The following is a 23044-nucleotide window of genomic DNA, read 5'->3' on the forward strand; positions in this document are numbered from 1 at the left end:
AATCTAAGGCACTTGGGCAATTATGTAAATAAATGGACATGGTAAGGATCATTCAGCCCTGGAAAAAAATGGACACATGTAATTCCCTTTCAGAATCTGAAAAAAGAAGAAAGAGGGATGGAATAAAAGCCCTTTTTGCTTCCGTTACAGAGTCCTGCAGTTCTGTTTGAATATTAAGCCTCCATGTGGTTGCCATGGGGCTTTTGTAATATGACTAAACTGTATTGGCTCATTTGGGGAAGGGTTATCACCTACAATTCACAGATAGGATGCCAGAGGTTAAAAGAAGTTCAGTAGTTGATCTATGTTCACCATGTTCGTTTTAGAAGCCAGGTTGAATTGAGCCCTCAGATGTTTCCAATTCCTGACCTGATCCTCATCTTTTCAAGGAACAATTGCAGTGAATCCTCAGTTGCCTACGTGGTTAATGTGGAAGAACAGAGACGTAGAGAATCCTAAATGATGTCTATGTCTCGCTCTAAACATTTGCTTTGGAAACTTCTTGCAGACCTTAGAATGAAGCCACCCTAATGTGCAAGGGGCCCCATCCTTACTCCACACCTTCCCTACTCAACGTTGCCCACCTCCCACTCCATGAAGACCTAGGGGCAGTAGATCAAAGGGAAGAGGCTCTTAACTCTCTCCTAGGTTGAGCTAGGGTAGTGGGTAGAGGAGAGAGGCCAATAATAAGGCATTTTGATTTAAAAGGCCTTCTGCAGTGCCGCAGGCAAGCAGAACAGAAACAGTAAATGAGACAATGAATTGTGTCCGTGGAAGACTCCATATGGACAGTGATTCATTATGTTAATAAGGAGGTGAAAGCCAGAGGTTGACTGTATTCTGATTTCATGTCTGGGGAATCTGTAGCTCAGAAGCGGGGAGCATCCAAATTTGAGGTCAGAGTCCAAATTCCAACTCCCAGCTCCTGATTCCAATTTGGTTGGTCGAATTACTATCATCTCCTAATGACTAAGGATGCTTTAGAGCCAGATGGGACCTGAGTAGAAGTGCAAGCAATGCTTAAGGTGGAGAACAGTGATGCTGGAGCCAAGCAGAGCCAACTCCTTGGGTCCATGCAACAAATATTGAGCACCTACCAAGTGCCAAGTGATGGCAGAACTGGCATTGGGAGAGGGAACCACAGAGGAATCTGATGTTGACCCTGGCCTAAAGGAACTCAGGGTAGGAGGTGATATGAGGCAGGCACAAATCTCTGTCATACATACAGAGAGGGAAGTGAGATGAGGTCTAAGACAGCTTCATTTATTCTCCCATTCAATTAAATCATTAACTCAGCTACTCAGACACGATCGTAAGTGCTCCGGATAAAAAGCTAAACAAAACTGATCTCCACCCCAGAAGCTACCATTCCAATGCTGAAGCTGAGTCACCCCAGGAGGCATATCAAAACACATTCCCCAGCCCCCCAGGCCCCAGCACTGACATACTGATTCTGAATCTTTATAACTGGTACCCAAGACATCTGAAGCCTGGTTTCTAGTTATTCTCCAACTTTGGGCACTGGTCTGGTGGAATAGGGAGGGAGTCCAGCTAAGAGAGTCCAGAGGAAGAGTCAGAGATAGAGAGCAAGGCTTCATGGCCCACCTCTCCCTGGAAGCCCTCCTTGACCAGCACAGCCCACAGTGATCCCCATGTCCTCTGAATCCAACCTCCACTGCGTGTTCTGCAGTTTTGCATTTTTCTGTTTGTTGTTGTTTTTTGTTTTTCTTTCTTTCTTTTCTTTTCTTTCCTTTTTTTTTTTTTTCAAAACTAGCAGGTTTAATCCCTCTTCTCTTGCTTGTGTCTCATCTCTAAAGGTGGGTGTTCCCGTGTTCCAGGTCATTGTGATGAGGGTTCCAGGGGACTTGTGACACACTGCTGGCCGGCTCTGTTCAAGTGTGGGAGGTCAGGAGCAGCCAGTTCCTCCTGGGAATGCAACCCATCTCCGAAAAGGATTAAGCATCACTAGGGCTCCAAGTGAGTTCTGATCAGAGGCTGTTCGGAAGACAGCAGGGGCCATGACCACCCTCTCTCCTGAAAACAGCCTCTCTGCCAGACAGTCAGCCTCCTTCATCCTGGTACGTGTTCTTTGTCAGCTCTGAGTGCCTCCCTCCCCAGCCTCTGGTTGGCACTGGGACCATTTTCCCCTGCTAGGTGGGAAAAGCTAGAACCCTGAGCTAACATAGAAGGTGGAGCAAGGGCGGTTGTACCTTACTCTTACCATCAGCCCAAGGACAGGACTGAGACATCCAAGCCCCCTTTCACCTTCTTTCCAAGCCAGCAAAACCTTCTCCACATATGTGCTATTCTAACTTTATTGAGTTGTAGGTTTGCAGGTGCGTCCCTGAAGATGCTGATAGATTTTCATCGGCGCTTTTTGCCAACAATTTTGGTATACTGCCACCAGGTGGCAGTAATGCTTTTGTTAGTAGGTAGTTCTAAACCCAGTTTATAAGATACAGCTATTTGTTAGAAGTCGGCTTCAGTCATAAAAATTTTCCACACGGTATTTTTTCAAAATCATAACTAATTACAATAACTTTAGCCAATCTTAAGTCTCATTAATCATAGTGATTAAGAGAGTGATACATAAAAATGCAAAATGGACACTCCTCTCCCTGAGTTTTAAATGTTACTGCTTTATGGCAAATTATCACCAGGCCTTGCTTTAAATTTTCTTTATATCTTTCTCATTTCTCTGAGCTTAGAGAAAGCTAATAAAATAAACTGTCACATAGCATTTATTATGTACGATGAATGTTCTAAATGCTTTATTTATAGTCATTCATTCTCATCACAACTCTATGAAGTGAATAATGCTGTTGTCTTCCTTTTATAAATGAGAACATGGAGCCACAGAGACTTTGTCACTTGCCTACAGTCACACAGCTTGTTAAGTGGCAGAAGTTGTATTTCGACCCAGACAGGTGGGGTGCAAAACTCAGTATTCTCAAAGTGTGGCATCCAAACCTGCAGCATTAGCACCAACTGGGAACTTGTAAGAATGCAGACTCTTGGGCCCCAGATCTTCTGAACAATAAACTGGAGACGAAGCCCAGAGATCTGTGTTTTTTGTAACTCATCCCTCCAGGGCACTGTGATGCACAATTAGCTTTGTGAACCACTGTTTTAAACCATTTTCTTCATCACGGTGCTGTACTGATTATACACCCTCCACACCTGGGTTGGTAATAATTGCCGAAGTGGGGACCCCTTGTTACGGTTGGGAGTATATCTTGTCCTCAGGTGAACTGGAGTAGAAACGAGAACCTGTCCAGGTGCAGTGGCTCACGCCTGTAATCCCAGCACTTTGGGAGGCCGAAGCGGGCAGATCACCTGAGGTCGCGAGTTCAAGACCAGCCTGGCCAATATGGCGAAACCCTGTCTCTACTAAAAAATACAAAAAATTAGCCAGGCGTGGTAGTGAGTCCCTGTAATCCCAGCTACTTAAGAGACTGAGGCAGGAGAATCACTTGAACCAGGGAGGTGGAGGTTGCAGTGAGCTGAGATTGCGCCACTGCACTCCAGCCTGGGCGACAGAGTGAGACTCCATCAAAAAAAAAAAAAAAAAGAAGAAGAAAGAAGGAAGGAAGGAGGGAAGAAGGGAAGGAAGGAAGGAAGGAAGGAAGGGAGGGAGGGAGGGAAGCTTAAGCAAAGTCAACGACCTTCCCTGGGCTTTATTGGAGGTTCTGTGGCTATGAGTATTCAGAGAAACTTGGCATTAAAACCCTCATAAAAAGTTTTTCTTGTCCTCCAAAGGCTTTCTTTTTTTACTGAAAATATGGGAGAAAACCCCTAACCCAATGATGCAGTGGGGAGAGGAGATTTATGCCTGAAGCCAAGGCCTCTAGCAGCAGGAAACTTTTAGAGGGACTGAGCCACTTAGGGCTCCCACTTCTGGTCCCCTTCCCCAGGGGAAGAATGGCCAAGGCTTCCTCAGGTTTGCTGATGTAGAACTTTAACCTGCCTAGATACACCCTGAAGGTGGGAGATTTCCATAGCTGCTCTATCTAGCAGTACGCTTAACAGGACACTAGGAAAGGCACCACTGCAGAGCTGGAGGGTATCCAGCCCCCTCGCAAACTGCATACTTCCCCTCCCGGATTACCAGGTCATTATACCCAGTGTATGGAAAAGGGTGTTATTAGGTTGGTTGAGCAAAGAACAGAGGAATATGGGAAGACAAAGGTTGATTTGAGAAGCCACTGTGTTGACAATCTCCGTCACATTAAAGGAGCCCAGATACACATTCTCTGATTTCTAGCATAGGCAGGTAGGTGGTGTGCGTGTAGAGAGAGGGCTTCTAAGTGACATTTCCCCCTTTGCCTTCTGCGGGTCAACAGCCTTCTTGTTCTGGTCCTTGGCTTGCTAGCAAGTGTCTGAGATAGTCTTGTGGGTGGCCTATAGTTTGCTGAAGTTTGGAGAGATACAGGGAACTGGTGGGTGTAGAGAAATGGAGTTTCCTAGAAGGAAGAAGCAGTGACTTTTTTTGTGGTTTTTTTTTTTTTTTTTTTTGAGACGGAGTCTTGCTCTGTCACCCAGGCTGGAGTGCAGTGGTGCGATCTCAGCTCACTGCAAGCTCCGCCTCCCAGGTTCACGCCATTCTCCTGCCTCAGCCTCCCAAGTAGCTGGGACCACAGGTGCCCACTACAACACCCGGCTAATTTTTGGGTTTTTTTTTTTTTTTGTATTTTTTTTAGTAGAGAAGGGGTTTCACCATGTTGGTCAGGATGGTCTCGATCTCTTGACCTCGTGATCCACTCGCCTCGGCCTCCCAAAGTGCTGGGATTACAGGCGTGAGCCACCGCGCCCGGCCGAAGCAGTGACTTTTTATAAACAAATTCAACCACGGCAAAGTAGGCAGATGGCCAATTGTTGCAGGTAGAGGTTTAGAAATGCAAATTCTCTGAATACTCAACAGATGTCTTCTTGTGATGTTTCTAATTATTTCTGCCTTATTGCGTTGATGCTGTATCTTTTGTTACGGTGTGCGGTGCATATTACTTTAATTTCAATATTACCTCTCCATTGTGTTTGACTTTTTTTCATATCTTTGTTCGTCGTTTATTTTTTAATCATTGTAGGGCATTTGATTTTAAGGTATTTCTTTTGTTCACAGCTTGTGTAAGATACATATTTTTTATTTGAGTGGAAAATCCTTGCCTTTTAATTCCTTCCCACTGCCCCTCCCACTCCCAGCATGGCGTTAGGGTTAAGCCTCTGACTGTTGCATCAAACAGCTTTGGGTTCAAACTTCAGCTCTGATACTTTCTGTATCTGATCTCAGATATGCTAATTAACCCTCCTGTGGTCTCAGTTCCCTGATCTGTAAAACAGTACAAGAACTTTACCACTTCATAGATATTTGTGAAGATTAAATGGGTTGATATATATAAAGTGCTTAGAACAGTGTCTGGCACATCATCAATTGCTTTTTAATGTTTACAGCTAATAAGAGAATGAAATGCATTTATTTTCATAATTAATTGCTTTGGGTTTCTATCATTTTTATGCTTTATACTTTTATTAATTCCTTGTTGTTTCCTGTATTGCTTGCTTTTATTTTTTAAAGTGAGTTGGAAGATGTCCTGTTCCTATAAATTCCTAATTTTTAAAGTCAAAAATAAAGCAATTTCTTTTGACTCCATCCTAATATCTAATAAAGAAATAGAATCTGCAGTTAAAAACTTTCCCACAAAGAAAACTTTAGCCCAGATGGCTTCACTGGTTCTACCAAATATTTTAAAAAGAAATAATACCAATTCTATACAAACACTTCCAGAAAACTAAAAAAAAAAAAAAAAAAAAAAAGAAACACATCCCTACTCATTTTATGAGGCCAACATTACCCTGATACCAAAATTAGAGATATTACAAGAAAAGAAACTCACAGGCAAATGATTCTTGTGAACATGGATGCAAAAATTCTAAATAAAATTTTAGCAAATAGAATCCAACAATGTATAAAAAGCATAGTATATCATCACCAAGTGGGGCTTATCCCAGGAATGTGAGGCTTACTTACCATTCAAAAGTACTCAATATAATTTACCATACTAACAAACTCAAAAAAAGAAAACCATATGACCATTTCAACAGATGCAGAACATTATTTGACAAAATCCAACATCCATTCCTAATTAAAAACTCTCAGCATGCTAGAACTGGAAGGGACTGTCTTCAACCTGATAAAAGGCATCTGTAGAAAGCCTAGAGTTCACATCATACTGAACTGTGAAAGCCTGAATGCTGCTCCTCTAAGATGAGGAACAAAGCAAGAATGTCTTCTCTCACCACGTTTATTCAACATTGCACTTGAGTTCTAGCCAGTGCAGTAAAACAAGAAAAAATAAATAAAAGGTATTCATACTTCAAAGGAAGAAGTTAAACTGCCTTTACTCACAGATGAACATGCTCATCTATGTCAGAGTTGGCAAATTTTTTCTGCAAAGGTCACAATAGAATTTTTGGCTTTATGTCCACGCAGTCTCTGTTGCAACTACTCAACTCTGCCATCATAGCATGAAAACAGCCACAGACAAAAATGAGTGGGTGTGGCTGTATCCTAATAAAACTTTATTTAGAAAAACAGATTGGGGGCCACATTTGATCAATGGATCATAATTTGCTGACCCCTGGTCTATGTCAAAAATCCCATGGAATCCACAAGAAAGCCACTACGACTACTAAGTGAGTTTTACTAGGTTGCAGGAATACAAGATTGATATATAAAAGTACATTGTATTTCTATTAGAAATTTAAATTTTAAAATGATACTTTTTACAGTAGCATCTGAAATATGAAATACTTATGGATAAACTTGACAAAATATATGAATGACCTAGACACTGAAAACTACAAGACACTGCTGAGAGAAATTTTAAAAAGACCTACATAAACAGAGAAATATATTGTGTTCACGGGTCAGAGGACTCAATAGTGTCATCAATTCTCCCAAACTGGCTTACAGATTCAATGCAGTCTCCACCAAAATCACAGCTGCCTTTATTATAGAAATGGACAAATTGACTAAAATCCTTATGGAAATGCATTTCTAAAGTTAAAGCATTTCCTTTTATAGTTAAGGATCCCGGGACACAGCCCAGCTTTGCCTGTTCCCTTCTGCTTCCTGCCACATTGCATGCTGAGTGTTGCAGTTTCTGAATGAGTGTAGGTTGGGAGAACATGATGACAATCAGAGGGGCAGAAGGCTTGCTCTGATGAATGGCAGTGTCTATGCAGGTGGGGAACACATCAGGGCAGACCCTGCTTCCCAGGGTTAGGCCCACACCGAGATTTGTAACTTCTTGGCTCATGTGTCCTATTTTGGTTCAGATGACAGGGCATACATGAGTTATTAAAAATGTGTTTCTCAATCCATTTCCATCAAATATACAGTTAGTGGAAATTATCCCAATTCGGAGCCTGTAGGCTCTTATTTTTAGTTAACAACGCTGCTTTGCCTTCATTTATTTATTTATCTATTTATTTGAGAAGGAGCCTTGCTCTGTCACCCAGGCTGGAGTGCAGTGCCATGATTTGGCTCACTGCAATCTCCACCTCCCAGGTTCAAGCGATTCTTCTGCTTCAGCCTCCTGAGTAGCTGGGATTACAGGCACCCCGCCACCACACCCGGCTAATTTTTGTTTTTTTTTTTTTTAGTAGATATGGGGTTTTATCATGTTGGCCAGGCTGGTCTCGAACTCCTGACCTCAAGTGATCTGCAAGCTTGGGCCTTCCAAAGTGCTGGGATTACAGGCGTGAGCCACCATGCCTGGCCTGTTTTGCCTTCTAATACTTTACTACTCATGTGGTTTGTGGACTAGCAGCATCACCTGTTACTCAGGAGCTTGTTAGAAACGCATCATCTTGGGCCCCACCCCAAACCCTCTGAATCAAATCTGCACCTGCAGAAGATCTTTAAGTGATTTGTATGCAAATTTAATTTTGAGTCACATATTCAGATGTATACTAATGGGAAGTTGGGAGTGTGTATATTTACATGTCTACTCAGCTCTGTCCATCAGCACATCTTTATGTCTGCAATGTGTCATTTCAAGATATTCTTCTCTCCAGCAGAAGAGAATACCCCAGGAAGAAAGGAATCTTCTCTTATTCCAACAGGAACCCTCACTCCTGTTGTTGTTGTTGTTGTTGTTGTTGTTGTTGTTGTTTTTGTTGTTGTTAGAGATATTATTATTATTATGTGCTCTGTTGCCCAGGCTGGAGTGCAGTGGTGAGATCTCAGCTGACTGCAACCTCTGCCTACCGGGTTCACGTAGTTCTCCTGCCTCAGCCTCCCGAGTAGCTGGGATTACCGGCATACGCCACCATGCCTAGCTAATTTTTGTATTTTTAGTAGAGACAGGGTTTCACCATGTTGCCCCAGGCTGGTCTCGAACTGACCTCAAGTGATCCATCTGCCTTGGCCTCCCAAAGTGCTGGTATTACAAGCGTGAGCCACTGCACCTGACCCTAGTTATTATTTTATAAGCATTTTGAATTACTTTGCATGCAGCGCACTCACCTCTCTCCAACACATACACACACACATGTTCACATACACATAGCACACAGATATATACCACACACATACACACACACACACCCTTATCAAAAGCAGAAACTATCTCTCATAATGAACCATTTTACATTTCCAGGAAAGGTAAAGTGGAGCTCATAACTGTGTCTAATTAATGCTTATTTTATATTTTCCTGTGATCAAAGCAGTGTACATTATTATAGAAAATTTTAAAAATACAAGAAAGGCCAGGTGCGGTGACTAATGCCTGTAGTCCCAGCACTTTGGGAGGCTGAGGCAGGTGGATCACCTGAGGCCAAGAGATCAAGACCATCCTGGCCGACATGGTGAAACCCCCTCTCTACTAAAAATACAAAAATTAGTTGGGTGTGGTGGCGCGTGCCTATAGTCCCAGCTACTCAGGAAGCTGAGGCAGGAGAATCGCTTGAACCTGGGAGGCGGAGGTTGCAGTGAGCTGAGATCCACCACTGCACTCCAGCCTGGCGACAGAGTGAGACTCCGTCTCGAAAAATAAAAAATACAAGAAAAAGGATAAAAAGTACTTATTTCCTGTCACTCAGAGATAATCACTGCTGTTTTTAGTGGGGGAGAGGAACTTTTTTGTATTTTCTCAGTCTTTTTCTAACAACTTTATAGTAGTCAATGCATTATATATTAGAGTTTATGTGGGGTATTATTATAATATATAACGGACACAATACATAGAGAGGTATTACTATGAGTGCCATAGTTGTACTATAGAGTATAGTACATAGAGAAAATGCTAGATATACAATTCTGTATTCTGCTTTTTTCTGTTAACATTTGTATTTTTTCTGATTATTATTCATTCCTTGTAAACAACACTTATATGCCTCAAAATATTCCATTAAGCACATAAACCACAGTTTACTTAACTACCCCCTTATTGCAGAACATTTAGAGTGCTTGCATTTTTCATGTTGGTGAGTAATGTGCATGAAAATTATTGTGCATACAGGATTTTTTCTATATATTTTCAGTAATGTCCTCAAGATAGATTTCCGAAGTCAGGCTGTGCGCTTTGATTCATATTGCAAAGTCCAGAACATATTATTTAAAATCACACTTAAAAGCCGAAGCCTTCTAACATAAGGCGGAACTGGTTGCTGCTTTTGCCAGGTGAAGAGAAAACCACCCATTGACAAGACAGAATGGGACAGCTTCTTTGATGAGAATGGCCACTTGGCCAAATCACGGGACTTCATTTGTGTTAACATCCTGGAAAGGGTGGGTCCCCAAGCTACCCTTGGCCTTGCCCTGGAACTGGGAGCATAGATGGGCAGGGGGCAGGTGTGGCGTTGGATGAAGCCCTTTTGGTAGGCATCGATAGAGCCCATGACCTCCACCTCCCACCCCCACCCCAGGGTCTGCACCCCTTCGTGAGGACTGAAGCCTGGAAATTCCTCACGGGCTACTTCTCATGGCAGAGTTCCCAGGATGAGCGGCTCACGGTGGACAGCATGAGGAGGTAGAACACTCCAGACCCTGCTGCGACAGGAGGGGGGCCTGCAGGTGGCAGGTGCTGCCTCCCCAGCCTGCAGACTATCTTCTGCCCCCATGCAACTTCTTATTCCGAGAGGAACCCCATGCCTCCTGACCCAGGCACAGCACACAGGAGGTGCGGCCAGTTCGTGCCAGTGCCTTCTCTCCCTGAGCTCCATTTACCAGCCCATCAACTGCCAGGCATGGGCTTGGTCCCAGCCACTCCTCTTACCCCTGGGCCCCAAGTCCCATCCTTCCCTATGGCCTATGCATTCTTCCTCTGAAGCAGCCCTTGAACAGATTCTGCCACCCTCTTCCCTGGGTGCCACCCCAACTCCACCTCCTCCCTGCCCCCCATGGCTGAGCTGCCTCCCGGGTCTAGTCTCCCCACTCCCTGCCTGTGCCCACTGTTTCCTCCCGGTGCCCGGGGGAAGGTACAAAACCCAGTATGGGCTGCCTGTGTCCTTAAATGAAACACTCCCAGTGGTGTAACTGGTAACGTTTCAAATAGCACATCTTCTCTTCCAAAAACTTCCTGATCCTAGCTCCACATCGCCCACTATCCCAGAGCCTGACATTCCAACCACACTGACAGCCTCACTGACTCCTCATCTGCCCACTCCTGCCCCAGCACAGACCACGTTTGCACTCCCCTCTGTCCTTGGTTCACCCTTTCTCCTCCCTCCACAACGGCTTTCTATCATCTGCCTATCAGTAGCCCACCCTTCCTTCAAGGCCCAGATCCCACAGTATACCTCCTCCAAGCAGCCCTCCCAGATCTCCCAAGGGAGCCAGGGATGAGGCACTTTGTTTCAGTAGATAACACACCATCTTTGAACTTGGACCGTCTTGGATTTGGAAACCGGGTTCAAATTTCAGCACTCTGATTTACACCCTGGGTGAACTTGCCCATGAGCTTCAGTGCTGAAGTCTCAGTCTCCTCCTCTATAAAATGCGGGTAACAATCTATTTCACAGAGTGGTTGTGGGGGCTCAATCAGATAATACAGGTAAGGCACCTTGCACAGGGGAGGAATCAGTAGCTTTTATGATTTTGATGGGAATCCTCCCTCCCTGAAGCCGGAGGCCCTTGACTTGCACTTCCATGACCCTGGGCACTTTGTCCCACAGTAGTGAGACTGGAGCCTGTGTCTTCCCTCCCAGGTTGAATGCAAACAAGGGCGGAGGCTGCAGCCAGTTTGCCTTTGTCTTGGGCCCTCTCCTGACCTTGCCTGTCCATGGGAGGGCTCCGTACACACTGGCTGAGTCAGACTGACTCCACTGCTGAAAATCTTCCCATCAGAGGAACGGACTCCTTTGGATTGTGGCTGCATGACTGTGTAGCCTGGGCTGGACTCACCTGTCTGGGAGCCTGAAGCAGGGGCTAGGCCCAGCCCCAAGGGAGCATCCAGACAGAATGTGGAAAAGATTCACATGTCGGGGCCAGCCAGAGTGACCCGGGGTGGGACGGGGGTGTGAGGGCTGGGCTAGGGAGCTCAGAGAGGCTCGGGAGCTCTGACAAGAGCCCACCTGTGTTCATTTCCTGAGGCTGCCTTAGCAAGTACCACAAACTGGGTGGCTTCCGACAACAGAAACCTGTCTTCTCACAGTTCTGGAGCCGGAAGCCCAAAATCAAGGTGTTGGCTCCTTCCAAAGGCTCTAGGGTAGAACCCTTCCTTACCTCCCAGCTTCTGTGGCTCCCGGTGTTCCTCGGCTGGTGGCTGCCTCACTCTATTCCCTGTCCCCATGGTGGTGAGAGCTTCTGCTCTCTGTATGTTATAAGAACACATGTCATTGGATTTGGGGTCCACCTGGAAAGTCTTAAGGATCTCGTCTGAAGATCCTTGACTTAGTCACATCTACAAAGACTCTTTTCCCCTACATGGTTACATTCACAGGTCCTAGGGGTTAGGACATGGATATGTCTTTTTGGAGGCCACCATGCAGCCAGCAATACCAACTAATCATATTCTAATAACGAGGACAAAACACCGCCTCACTGAGCACTTCCAATTCTGAGGCACAGGTGCCAGTATTATGCCCATTCTACAGATGGGGAAACTGAGGCTTAGAGATAGAAAATCGTGTCCCCAAGACTTGCCCCCAGTGGCAGACACCCCGTTATTAAGGTGTAGAGCCAGGATTCAGGTGCAGCGTTTGGAGTACAGAGCCCAAGAAGTTAAACTGTCTCTGTTCTGCACTCCAGGTGCATGTTGGAGGACAGTTAGGGTGGCACAGGTTGAGATGAGGGACAGCATCACAGGTAGGGTGCATGGCTGGGCAAGGGTGCTGCCCTGGATCTGCCTGGGGCCTGGTAGCTGTAGCTGCTCATTCTCCACTTATCAGAAGGGGAAAGCCACCTTGTTCAGCCTCAGTTCTGTTCTCACAGGAAGAACTACAAGGCCTTATGCCAAATGTATGAGAAGATTCAGCCCCTTCTGGAAAACCTGCACCGGGACTTCACAGAGACTCGCAATAACATTGGTGAGCGAAGTGGGGTGGAGAGGGCTGGGCAGAGGGAGGGCTTGAAGCCAACCCTGCCCCCTTCTCAGCCACTTCCAGGGAGGGATGGCTCCAGGATCCTGGGAGTTGCTTTGACTTGTGCCTGGAGTTTCGCCAGCTGAACCTTGGTTGATCCCCCCCACCAGTCTCTCCTGGGTGGCCTTAGATGCCCCATACCATGTTTTCCTGCGTGCATGATGTTCCTGCTGCCTGGTCTTCCTCTCTCCTTTCTTTGGCTTTGAATGGGGTTGGATTTGAACTGGACAGAGAGGAAGGGTGGGGGAGGACATTCCTGGCCGAGGGTATGGCCTCATTAGAGGGTTGGAGGTGGGAAGAAACACAGACAGCTCAGGGTGTGGTGAGGAACTGAGCCTGGCAGGGGCTGATGTACCTTTCACAGCTCCCTCTCCCTCCAGGATGTCCTAGGTCCTGCCCACTGGGGTAGGGGAAGAAATTCACCCATAGACCTGCTGGATGTGATCTGGTGCCACCCACTTGCCCCTTGCTTCCAACCTAGCACGTGACATTCAGAAAATCTATGACAAAGACCCCCTGGGCAACGTCCTCATCGACAAGAAGAGGCTAGAGAAGATCCTGCTCCTGAGTTACGTCTGCAACACGCAGGCAGGTGAGCCTCAGCCTCCCCTTGTCAATGCCCTCCCGGGACCTGGCCCAACCTAAGCCAAGGGTCCAGGCTCTCCCACCCAGCCCCTCCTCCCCAACCCCCTCTTCACCACAGAGTACCAGCAGGGCTTCCATGAGATGATGATGCTCTTCCAGCTGATGGTGGAGCACGACCACGAGACCTTCTGGCTTTTCCAGTTCTTCCTGCAGAAAACGGTGAGGGCAAGGCCTGAGCTCAGGGACACCCCTCCCCAACCCCCCACTACTCCTCAAACAACTCTTTGAGGATGGGCAGGCATTGGCCACCCCAGCCATTCCTTCCAGCCTTCTGGGTCTCAGAAGAGCCTGGGAGGGTGACGCTAAACCCAGTGGTTCAAAGTAGTGGTGGTGGGGAGGCACTGAAGTGGAGAAGGGGGATGGAGCAAAGCTCTGGGTCCACCTCTCAACAAACCTTGAAAGGGCATGGCTGGCCAGGCCCAGGGAAGGTGCCCTCTCCTGGCATTTTCTTCCCCAAGCACGGTTCTCCTCCCTCCTCGCTGCTTCTTCCTCAATGGCTCCCTGTGGCCTCCAGAATAAAATCCAATAAACTTAGCAAGTCATTCAGGGCTGTTCCCTTCACATAACCTGAATTCCTGGCACACCAGGGGACTCAATAGTCCCCAGGGGCTCCCTCACTGTCCAAGTTGAGGGGTTTTGAAGGTGCAGCTCCCTGGAACACCTCCCTGGAAAGCCTTTCCTCATGATCTGCGAGAGGCTGCCCAGAACCCTCCCTCATCCCTCCCTCCACCCCACCATCCCTGCACATGTGCTTGCTGCCCTTCCCTTGTCCCAGTTGGCTCTGCCCCAACACTATTGTGTGAGGGAAGAACTGGGCAACTGGGCTCACTAGACTGTGAGCCACAGTTGAGAGTCTCTACTACACACACATACACACACACACACACACACACACACTACACAGCCACCCAGAGGTGTACAACATATACAGACAAACTTGCATACACAGATCACAGTCACAGACATAGATATGTATGCACACACTCACACACACACACTCAGACTCATAGAGACATGGGCCCAGCACACAGACAGACACACAGAGCCTCCAGAAGTGAAGCTGGGGGAAGCAGAGTTGACTCTTCCGGTGCCTTGAAGCCAAGGAGGGCTCAGTCTGTCTCCCACCATCGTGTGCAGGAACACAGCTGTGTCATCAACATTGGCGTGGCCAAGAACCTAAACATGCTCAGCACCCTGATCACCTTCCTGGACCCCGTGTTTGCTGAGCACCTAAGTGAGTGGTTCCCACCTCCTGCCACCTCACGCACCCCCCAGGCATGGGAAGGGGGCTGGGACCCAACTGTCAGTCCCTAATCATGGGGGGGCTGGAGAGCAGCAGAATCATTTGATTGCTTCTCCAGGCCCTGGGAAGAGGGTTATCTGGATGGGGTTGGAGCCTGGACAGTTGAAAGTTGACTCTAAACCATCTCCCAGGGCAGCTGGAAAAGGGGCGGCAGGCTTTTTGTATTTCCCAAGTGTTTTGCAGGCTCCGTAGTTTGGCCTCATCTGCATGTGTTTGCTGCATCATATGTGTTTTCCCCTGACCACAGCCTCACCTTCTCTCCCCACAGAAGGGAAGGGTGCAGGGGCTGTGCAGTCCCTCTTCCCCTGGTTCTGCTTCTGCTTCCAGCGTGCCTTCAAGTCCTTCGATGATGTCTGGAGGCTCTGGGAGGTGAGGTGTCCAGCTAGGGATCATCAGGCTGGGCTCCACCCCTCAGGCAGAGTGGAAGCTGCAAGTCTTCCTTGCCTCCCCCTTTCTTCCTGGCTTGGATGGAGTTCAGTATCTCGGGGTTTTGTTAGGTCAGCAACCCTGCTCCCACCTTGCTGGAGGAAGCTGGAGCATCACTTTGTCCATATGTTCATTTAACACAAAGGTCCCACTGACTGTGTCTTCTGCTAGCAGTTGACACAGGAGGGCCCTATGGCCTGTGCAGTGGGAGCCTGGGCCTGCAGCTCCACTTCCCTGCTGCCCTGCCCAGGTGGCCTCCTCACGCTTTCACTTCCTCAGCTGTCCCCCCAACCCTGGCCTTCCCCTTCCCCAGAGTGCTGCTCCTGTGGAACTCTCTCACAGAAGGTGGGTCCCTAAGGACACCTGTAGTCCTGTGACCACAATCCTCAGGGCCATCAGCAGATGAACCCTCTGAGGAATGCCACCCCCACCCATCACTGCCCTGCCCATGGCCACCGCTGCCTGCAGTGTCCAGCCCAACCATCCACCTGGCATGTAGGGCCCCACAGATCTATTCCCACCTGCCTCTTGGCTGGCTTGTCTCCATGCCCAAGTCCATGACCACACCCAGGCCTTTGGTGACATCCTTGGGTCATTTAATTCCCATCAACCCTTGCTTGCCAAAACCCCACTCAAATTCGACAGTTTCCTAGTGTCTTCCCACGCCTCATTGCCTCCCTCCCCTTCCTCTATCTAATGAATTCCCTGAAGCCTCTATCTCTGAAACCCCCAGGAGACAGCACGATGCCTAGAACCAGGAGTACCTGTGAGCACATGCCTGAGTGAGTGGATGAGTGAGTGAGTGAGTGAATGAAGGAATGATTGAATGAGCAAGTCAGCAGCAAGGCCCAGGAATGGCTGACTCCGGGCACGTGGTTGGTGGGTACCTCACCATCCTCAGGGCATCTGCAGTCTCAGACCACAGGGCCCAGACTGAGATGTCCTGACCCACAGGTTCTGCTGACGGGGAAGCCCTGCAGGAACTTCCAGGTGCTGGTGGCCTACAGCATGCTGCAGATGGTGCGGGAGCAGGTGCTGCAGGAAAGCATGGGCGGGGATGACATCCTCCTGGTGAGAGCACCCTCGGGCAAGCTACCACCCCTGCTCCTGGAGGCCCTGACACCCCACCCCACCCCAGCTGAAAGACCGGGGTTCATGGGGTGCTGGGCACCAGTGCCACCTTTTCCCCCCAGACAGGAAGGGCAATGAGATCTAAGGTACGGATTACCGTGCCAAGGGCTTTTAATAGAGCTCGTTTAAGCCTCACCACAAGCTTGACACAGGGAGGCTATAACCATCATCATCACCCCTAGTTAGCACATGAGGAAATGGAGGCCTTGAACACTCCCTAACTATTAAGCTCTACCATCTCTCAGTTAACCCTGTGGCCCTAGGATATTGCTGAAACAGAAGGACCTAGAGTTTTCCACCATTTTAAAAAAGCTACTGAAGTCTTTGTTGGAAGAAACAAATCTTAGGTGACACCCTAATTATAAACCAAGTCCTCCTTCAAAGCCCCTAAGACACTTGGTGGAGCCCCAGGACTCCCTAGAGCCTAACATGAAAGCTAACATTTACCATTGCCCCAAAATATCAAATTTTAGGCATCGAGCCAAGCAGGCTGGGGAGAGGTCAGGTGGTCCCCAGCGACTGCTGTGAGCAGCATCCTTCTTCCCTGGGTGCTGCAGGCAGCTGCCTGTGCCCAAGAGTGCAGGGAGACGTTTGCCCCAGCCCCACCCACAACCGCTCCCACACTCCCATGCAGGCCTGCAACAACCTCATCGACCTTGATGCTGATGAGCTGATCTCTGCCGCCTGCATGGTTTATGCTGAGCTCATCCAGAAGGATGTAAGTTGCCCCAATGATGTGTCCTCCTCCTCCTCTTCCTCCTCCTCCTCTTCCTCCTCCTCCTCTTCCTCCTCCTCCTCTTCCTCCTCCTCCTCTTCCTCCTCCTCCTCTTCCTCCTCCTCCTCTTCCTCCTCCTCTTCCTCCTCCTCTTCCTCCTCTTCCTCCTCCTCTTCTTCCTTCTCCTCCTCCTCTTCTTCCTCCTCCTCCTCCTCTTCTTCCTCCTCCTCGTCCTCATCGGAGCCTATCCTGATCTCCCAAACGCAGCCCATGGCAGGTGCATTCAACTTCAGAGACACAGACTGTGCCACGTTCTCTACCACTGACCCATGCATGTTGCTCCTCATGGTCTTCTTGCTGTTTGCACATGTAGCTCCTTCCTCCCTGAGCAGGCTGTGCTACTTGAGAGCACGGCCCTCATCCCCCATTCCCTGTGTCCATCCCAGTGGGTCTGGGCACCCAGAGGCTCAGGAGAATGTCACTGCTTAGAAGAACTGAAGAATGAAAGCGACAGACCAATGTCTGTGCACCTCCCACCTGCCTCCTCCCTAGGTTCCTCAGACATTAAAGGATTTCTTCCTCTGAGGACACCAAAGCCCACAGTGGACTGATGCCTTCGATGGGCAGGATGAAGGTCAGGGGCACTGGAGTGAGGGAGTAGATAAAACAGCTGCAATATAAACAGTCCTCTGGAATAATGGTTTGTGGTGGATGCTATGTCTTTGACCTTAGGGGCTGGGACGCGCATGAGGGCTGAGACAGGGTCATACGATAGGAAGAGAGGCTGGCTGGCTGAGAGTCACATTCTGAGACTAGGGAGGGTGCTTGCTGGAAGAGACTGGGTCAGTGGCTCCTCCTTGATGGAGGGTTTTCCAAGGCTGCGGTGGATCCATATCTGGATACAAATGGTTAGAATAGAACCAGCTCTGAAAGGCTTCCAGACCCCTGTGGAGGACAAAACTGAGCACATTTAATAAGGATTAGTTCATCTGGACTTAGGTCCTGAGAGGAAGGCTGGTCCTGGGGCTCTGCCCCCACCCCCACTGCTCCCCTGAGTCCTGTCACATCAATCACACAATTAAGTCATTTTTTCCAGAGATTTCCTGCTAGTCTGTGGAAGGGGCTGGCCTGGAAGAACTATCTGATGAGCAGGCAATTCCCTTCCTGGTTTCAAAGCCTCCCTCATAATTGTGCCTTCATTTATCAGCCTGCAAATGTGTCCTCAAGCTACATTTTATTTTCCAGTCTTGATCAATCTTTCTTGAGAATGCACTCTTTGCCCTTGGCCAGGCAGTCAGTTGCTCTGTGAGGAAAAGGTGCATCACACCTGCTCCCCCAGGCTATGCCACAGCCCTGAGCCCCTGTCCAGCCTGCCCCATGCTGTAGCTGGCCCCTCTGAGGGAAGACATGTAGATGGGCCAGAAAGGCTGAAACTGCAGAAGGGTTGGGGCTGGCTGGGTGCCCCCAGAGCTGCTCAGCAACACACATACATACACACATACACACACACACACACACGGATGCACACACATACACACTGCCCTGCCCAGTGACTACAAGTTTTCAGGAGGGCTGACATTACACATGGGCAGGAGGGATCCCTTGGTTTTGCTGTGAACTGGTCCTTAGAGGTAAGGCATGGCCATCCCTCTCACTCTTCAGCCAACTGTCCCTCCCTCTGCTCCCATCCTGGCACTCTTAGTGACCATCACTCCAAAGCCATTATGTCCCCAATGAGTGCTTGGTCTCCTTCCCCTCAGGTGACAGTCTCCCATCCAGGACCAGCTCTGAGTCTCTTAGCTGCTGTATCTTTGCTGGAAGGTTGGGGGGGAATGCTGAAGAATGAGGGCCTGTCCCCCCAGCAACACCTTCTCTGCATGGCTAAAGAGCTCGTGTTTGCTGGGCAGGGAGGCACATGGGTAAATTCATATACTACACTTCTCCTTTGCTTTTATGTTCGTAAGGCAATTTATTTAAATAAGTGTTCCCACATGAAAGACAGTTCTCCAAGGATGAAACTGTGTTTGCATTTTGCCAGAGAGGCAGAGAACAAGAGTAAAAGACATCTTGCTGAGCTAGTTTTGGCCTTGGGAAGAGAACAATCAATAGAAACATCAGATGAACATTTTCTAATGCTTCTTTTAGACTGGTGACTTCAGATGGCCGATTATTTTTGGTTGGGACCTACACACAATGCCAAACATCTATTTCAAAACAAACATTTAAGAACTCATCTTCTAGACCACTTGCTGCCACATCTGTTGTTAAAAGCACTGGAGCCCCTTTATTACACAGTCCTTCCCAGGAGCCCAGCGGATGAAGTCTGGTTGCAGATCCCAGAGCCCTCTCCCCCCACCACCCCTCTCAAGCCCCCCTCCTTGAACCTCACATCATTTCCTGTGTTATCTGCAAGGAGCCTCTTGTCTACTAGGGTGCATATTTGAAAACCTGTTAGGTCTTAAGGACGAGGTGGATTCAATCTTGACACCAAATTGATCCAGATTCAGATAAATCCCAGGTGATGGAGTGATGAAAGTAACAATCTTGGAAGAGTGGAGCTTCTCTCAGCTCATCTGCAGTACTCCCAGCCCAGCAGACTGTAGATTAGGATCTTCCCACCATGCTGCTATGCAGGTCCTTAAAAATAACACTGGGCTGTATAATTCATTCATTTATTCCCCCTTCTCTGGCTCACTTAGTTTATCATTTATACAGCCCAGTGTTGTTTTTCTCTAGTAGGGTCCATTCCGGAGACAGAACTATAGGAGGCATTGAAATCCTAGAGCCTAAGTTTGTGTTATGACAGTCTAGTTTATTTCAGCATGCATTTATTCAGTACTGTCATAGACCATTTGGACTGCTCTAATGATGGCAGTGGCAGCCCATCTGGAGCAGCCACTGCCATGATGCCAGCTGCAGTGGGGGAGGCGCAGGGAGGGCTGCATGCTCCATGGAGCCAGTGGGAGCCAGAAACAGGCAGGAGCCCCGCCCCCTTCCTAGTTGGAGGGGTGGGAGCCCCACCCTCCCTGGCACAGCTGCAGCCACCCTGCCATGGCTGTGGACCCAGGCATCTCTGCACTCTTGGGGGCCCTTGAAACCCCCATGCCCTCACAGGCTCAGAACTGCCTGCTCCCACTGCCTGGCCTCTCCCCACTCCTGGTGCCCACTCTGATTTCGGAGCAAAGCTGTGGCTGAGCCCAGGTGCTGTCACAACCCGGCCAGGTGTGCTCACACCTGGGGCAGCACTTACACACCAGCCCCATGCCTTCTTGGCCCCCCTCTGGACTTTGGGCACCGACAAGCATGGAAGAGAGGCTGAGGGGGTGGGTGCTAAGGATGGCTCGGCATGGGCCTTCAGGCACCCCTCATCATGAACAGCCTGGGCACCGTGGATGGCAGGTTAATGACAGCAGAAGGCAGGCAGATCCTGGGTGGAAAGGGGCAGATCCTGGTGAAACCCACCTTCAGGCCAGGGACGGTCTGAGGACTAGGGGCCAGGCTGCCAGTTCCACGGACTGGAGTGACAACCTATGGGGCTTTTTCTGGGTCTGCCCATGGCCACCCATGGACAAATCAGCATGCACTTCCTCCCCTCTGAAGCCCATAAAAATCCCCAGACTCAGCCAGCCTCAGGCAGACTACCAGATGACCTGTCTGTGGAGAGGAGCTACTCACTGCGGGTCTCCTCTGAGCTGTTCTGCTGCTCAATAAAGCAACTCTTTGCCTTGCTCACCCTCCACTTGTCCACATACCTCATTCTTCCTGGATGTGGGACAAAACTTGAGACCCACCGAATGGCAGGGTTGAAAGAGCTATAACACAAACAGGGCTGAAACCCACCCCTTGCTTGCCATGTTGCAGGTGACAGGAAGGAGAGAAGAGAGAAGGAGAGAAGAGCTATAGCCCTTTGGGGATCCCAGACCTAGGAGCTCCCCAAGCCAGGGCTGTGACATCCTCTTTGGGGCTCTGGGATTCTTGGTGTCTCCAAGCTTCCATGCACCACTGCGTTCCCTTGTGCCAGCCATGGATGCTGTTTGTGGTACTCCTGGTCCAGCTGCAGCAGCACCCACACCAGCATCCGGAGCACCCTCCCACCACAGCTGGCATGCTTGGCTGGCTGTGTGCAGTGGCCGGACCCCACACTCACTCGTTCACACACACTTCAACACTCCATGTCTGGCTCTCCCTTGGCAGGTGTGGGCTCCAGGCCAATAGTGTGAGCCGAATGCCTGCCAGGCTGGGTGGGCAAACAAGCCCAGTAGGCCCGAGCAAAACGCAGGCAAAGGCGTCACTGTCCACACAGGTTTCAAGCTGGAAAGGAATATTTCAAGGATTCCATGACAATAACACAATAATGTCAGTGATGATGGCGGTGATGGTGATGGTGATGTCGGCGACGTCAGTGATGGTGGTAGTAATGTCAGTGATGGTGGTGAAGCTAATTATATGGTGGTGTTGGTGGCAGAGGTGTGATGTCATTTATGATGGTGGAGGTGGTAGTGATGGTGACATCAGTGGCAGAGGTGATATAGAATCTGGCGGTGGTAATGATGTCATCACTGGTGGTGGTGACGATAGTGCTGACTTTCATTCTGCCAACAAAAACTGACTGTCTCTAATGGTACTCTTTAAATAGTGCCAGAGGAAAAGATGAGATTCAAGGAAGGGACTGAAGGGGATTGCAGTGGGGAGGGCTCTGATATTGATGATGGTGTTGGTGGTGAGGGCAATCATGGTGGAGATGAAAACAGTGACTAATTCATTCTGAAAAAACTAGTGCCCAGCACACTTCCAATGAGCAAGGCCTAGACATAATATCTTTAAATGAATCACCATGGCCATGAGCATAGAGATAAAGAAAATGGAAGCAGCCAGGCCCCATCCAAGCTTTCCAAAACTTGGTCCTGAGCCAGATATGAAAGCCTGGATTGGACTGGCTGCATTTCTTCCAAGCTCTCACCCTCACCTCTCTTTCACTCTTCTTCTAAGCCTCTTCCCTGGAGAATTCATTCATTTATTCCTTCTTCTCTGTCTACATTGAATGACCCCAAGGCCACTTTTTGTTCCTGGAGTTAGGATAATAGCTCTCTACCCACTAACAACTGCACAGAGGCACCGTGGATAAAACTCCAAGTTCTCTGGGCCCCAGGGTCTGTGTTTCCCCGCTCAGAGAGGAAGAAAGAAGGTGGGCTTTTGCACCTACCCTCAGGCTTGCCAGCAGAACCGAGTCCTGGCCTGAAGCCACCAGACGTTTGGTCAGTGGGGAGGAAGGGATACTCCCTCCTTTCAGGAGGAAGAACATAGCTACTAGGAAGGGCCTCCACTGCCCAGGACCCAACCCCAAAGGACAGCTGGTGGGCTGGAGCTTCAGGAGGTCACGAACAAGGGCACGTGACCCCTACCCTCACAATTATACAGAAGCTGTACTAATTGGGTAATTAATATGTTCCACGCCTTGTGCTAAGCACTCACATGCTTTATCTAACAGAATCAGAATTCTGATTCTGATTTCACCCTCATGACTGAATTCAAATTCAGAAACAGGTGCAGTCATTACCCTCTCATTACCAGCGAGGAACCTGAGGCACTGGGTTACACAGCTAGTGATTTGCCAAGTCCGGATGTGAATGCTGATGGGCGAACCCCAGGGCCCCACTGTTATGCCATGGTATTGGCTCTTGGGCAGCTTCCGTTTTCACCTCTTTCTCTGCCCACAGCCTCACTTGGCGTCTGCCATCCTCCCGCAGCCCACACTGAGTCTCCTGTCTGGTCCTCTGCAGAGCAGGCCCTCATCTCACAGGCCACCCCACCCTTGGAAGCTGAAGCCCCACCGATGGGCCGAGATGGTCCAGGGCTGGATGACAGGGGTGGTGTGTGCAGGAAGCTCTGTCCTACTTCCCTCGTCCCTCTCTATGCCTTCGATTACCCCAGTAAGTGTGGGAGGGCCCAGATGCAGCCATGTTTACTGCATCTTGTTTTGAAACAAAGCTCTGAACATTCCTTGTGCATTCCTTCTCCAGGATGGGGAGTGGGCTGGGGATCTGGGGTTGCAGGAAGTCAGTCTGCAGGGGTGAGTGTGGGGACCCAAGATGGGGCTGGCAGGTCCCGCATGGAAGCAGCAGCAGCAGCAAAGCCTGGGCAGCTGGGGTGGGCCAAGTGTTGTGAGGGGAGAGGCGCGCAGCTCTGGGAGACAGGGTGGAGGAGGGCTGTGCAGGAGTAGCCTCTCTTTCCTATCCCTGCCC

At 49.0% G+C, this 23044-nt stretch overlaps 1 protein-coding gene across 4 annotated transcripts; it reads left to right on the plus strand.

Moving 5' to 3' along the window:
* Positions 1 to 729: 729 nt before the first annotated feature.
* TBC1D21 (TBC1 domain family member 21) lies at positions 730 to 22802 on the plus strand. Of its 4 annotated transcripts, none has more exons than XM_055098512.2 (11): positions 730 to 2078; positions 9683 to 9790; positions 9928 to 10031; positions 12434 to 12528; positions 13064 to 13174; positions 13286 to 13386; positions 14365 to 14461; positions 14799 to 14899; positions 15911 to 16027; positions 16722 to 16805; positions 22520 to 22802. In XM_055098512.2, exons 1-11 carry the CDS (start codon positions 2019 to 2021, stop codon positions 22781 to 22783), a joined length of 1242 nt encoding a protein of 413 aa, XP_054954487.1. In that variant the 5' UTR covers positions 730 to 2018; the 3' UTR covers positions 22784 to 22802. The 4 variants fall into 4 exon arrangements, with proteins under 4 accessions (XP_054954487.1, XP_034795004.1, XP_003818621.1 ...); XM_034939113.3 differs by lacking the exon at positions 22520 to 22802 and adding an exon at positions 17070 to 17495; XM_003818573.4 differs by lacking the exon at positions 22520 to 22802 and adding an exon at positions 17355 to 17500 and having other exon boundaries at positions 733 to 2078.
* Positions 22803 to 23044: the final 242 nt, after the last annotated feature.

Source organism: Pan paniscus, chromosome 16 (assembly GCF_029289425.2).
Source record: "Pan paniscus chromosome 16, NHGRI_mPanPan1-v2.0_pri, whole genome shotgun sequence".
NCBI lineage: Eukaryota > Metazoa > Chordata > Mammalia > Primates > Hominidae > Pan > Pan paniscus.

Bases quoted from the DNA above. Each gene is read 5' to 3' on its own strand.
- TBC1D21 (XM_055098512.2), top strand. From the start codon at position 2,019: ATGACCACCCTCTCTCCTGAAAACAGCCTCTCTGCCAGACAGTCAGCC. The intron at 12,529-13,063 runs GTGAGCGAAGTG...CTTCCAACCTAG, and splicing joins AGAGACTCGCAATAACATTG to CACGTGACATTCAGAAAATC. The intron at 14,462-14,798 runs GTGAGTGGTTCC...CTCTCCCCACAG, and splicing joins CGTGTTTGCTGAGCACCTAA to AAGGGAAGGGTGCAGGGGCT.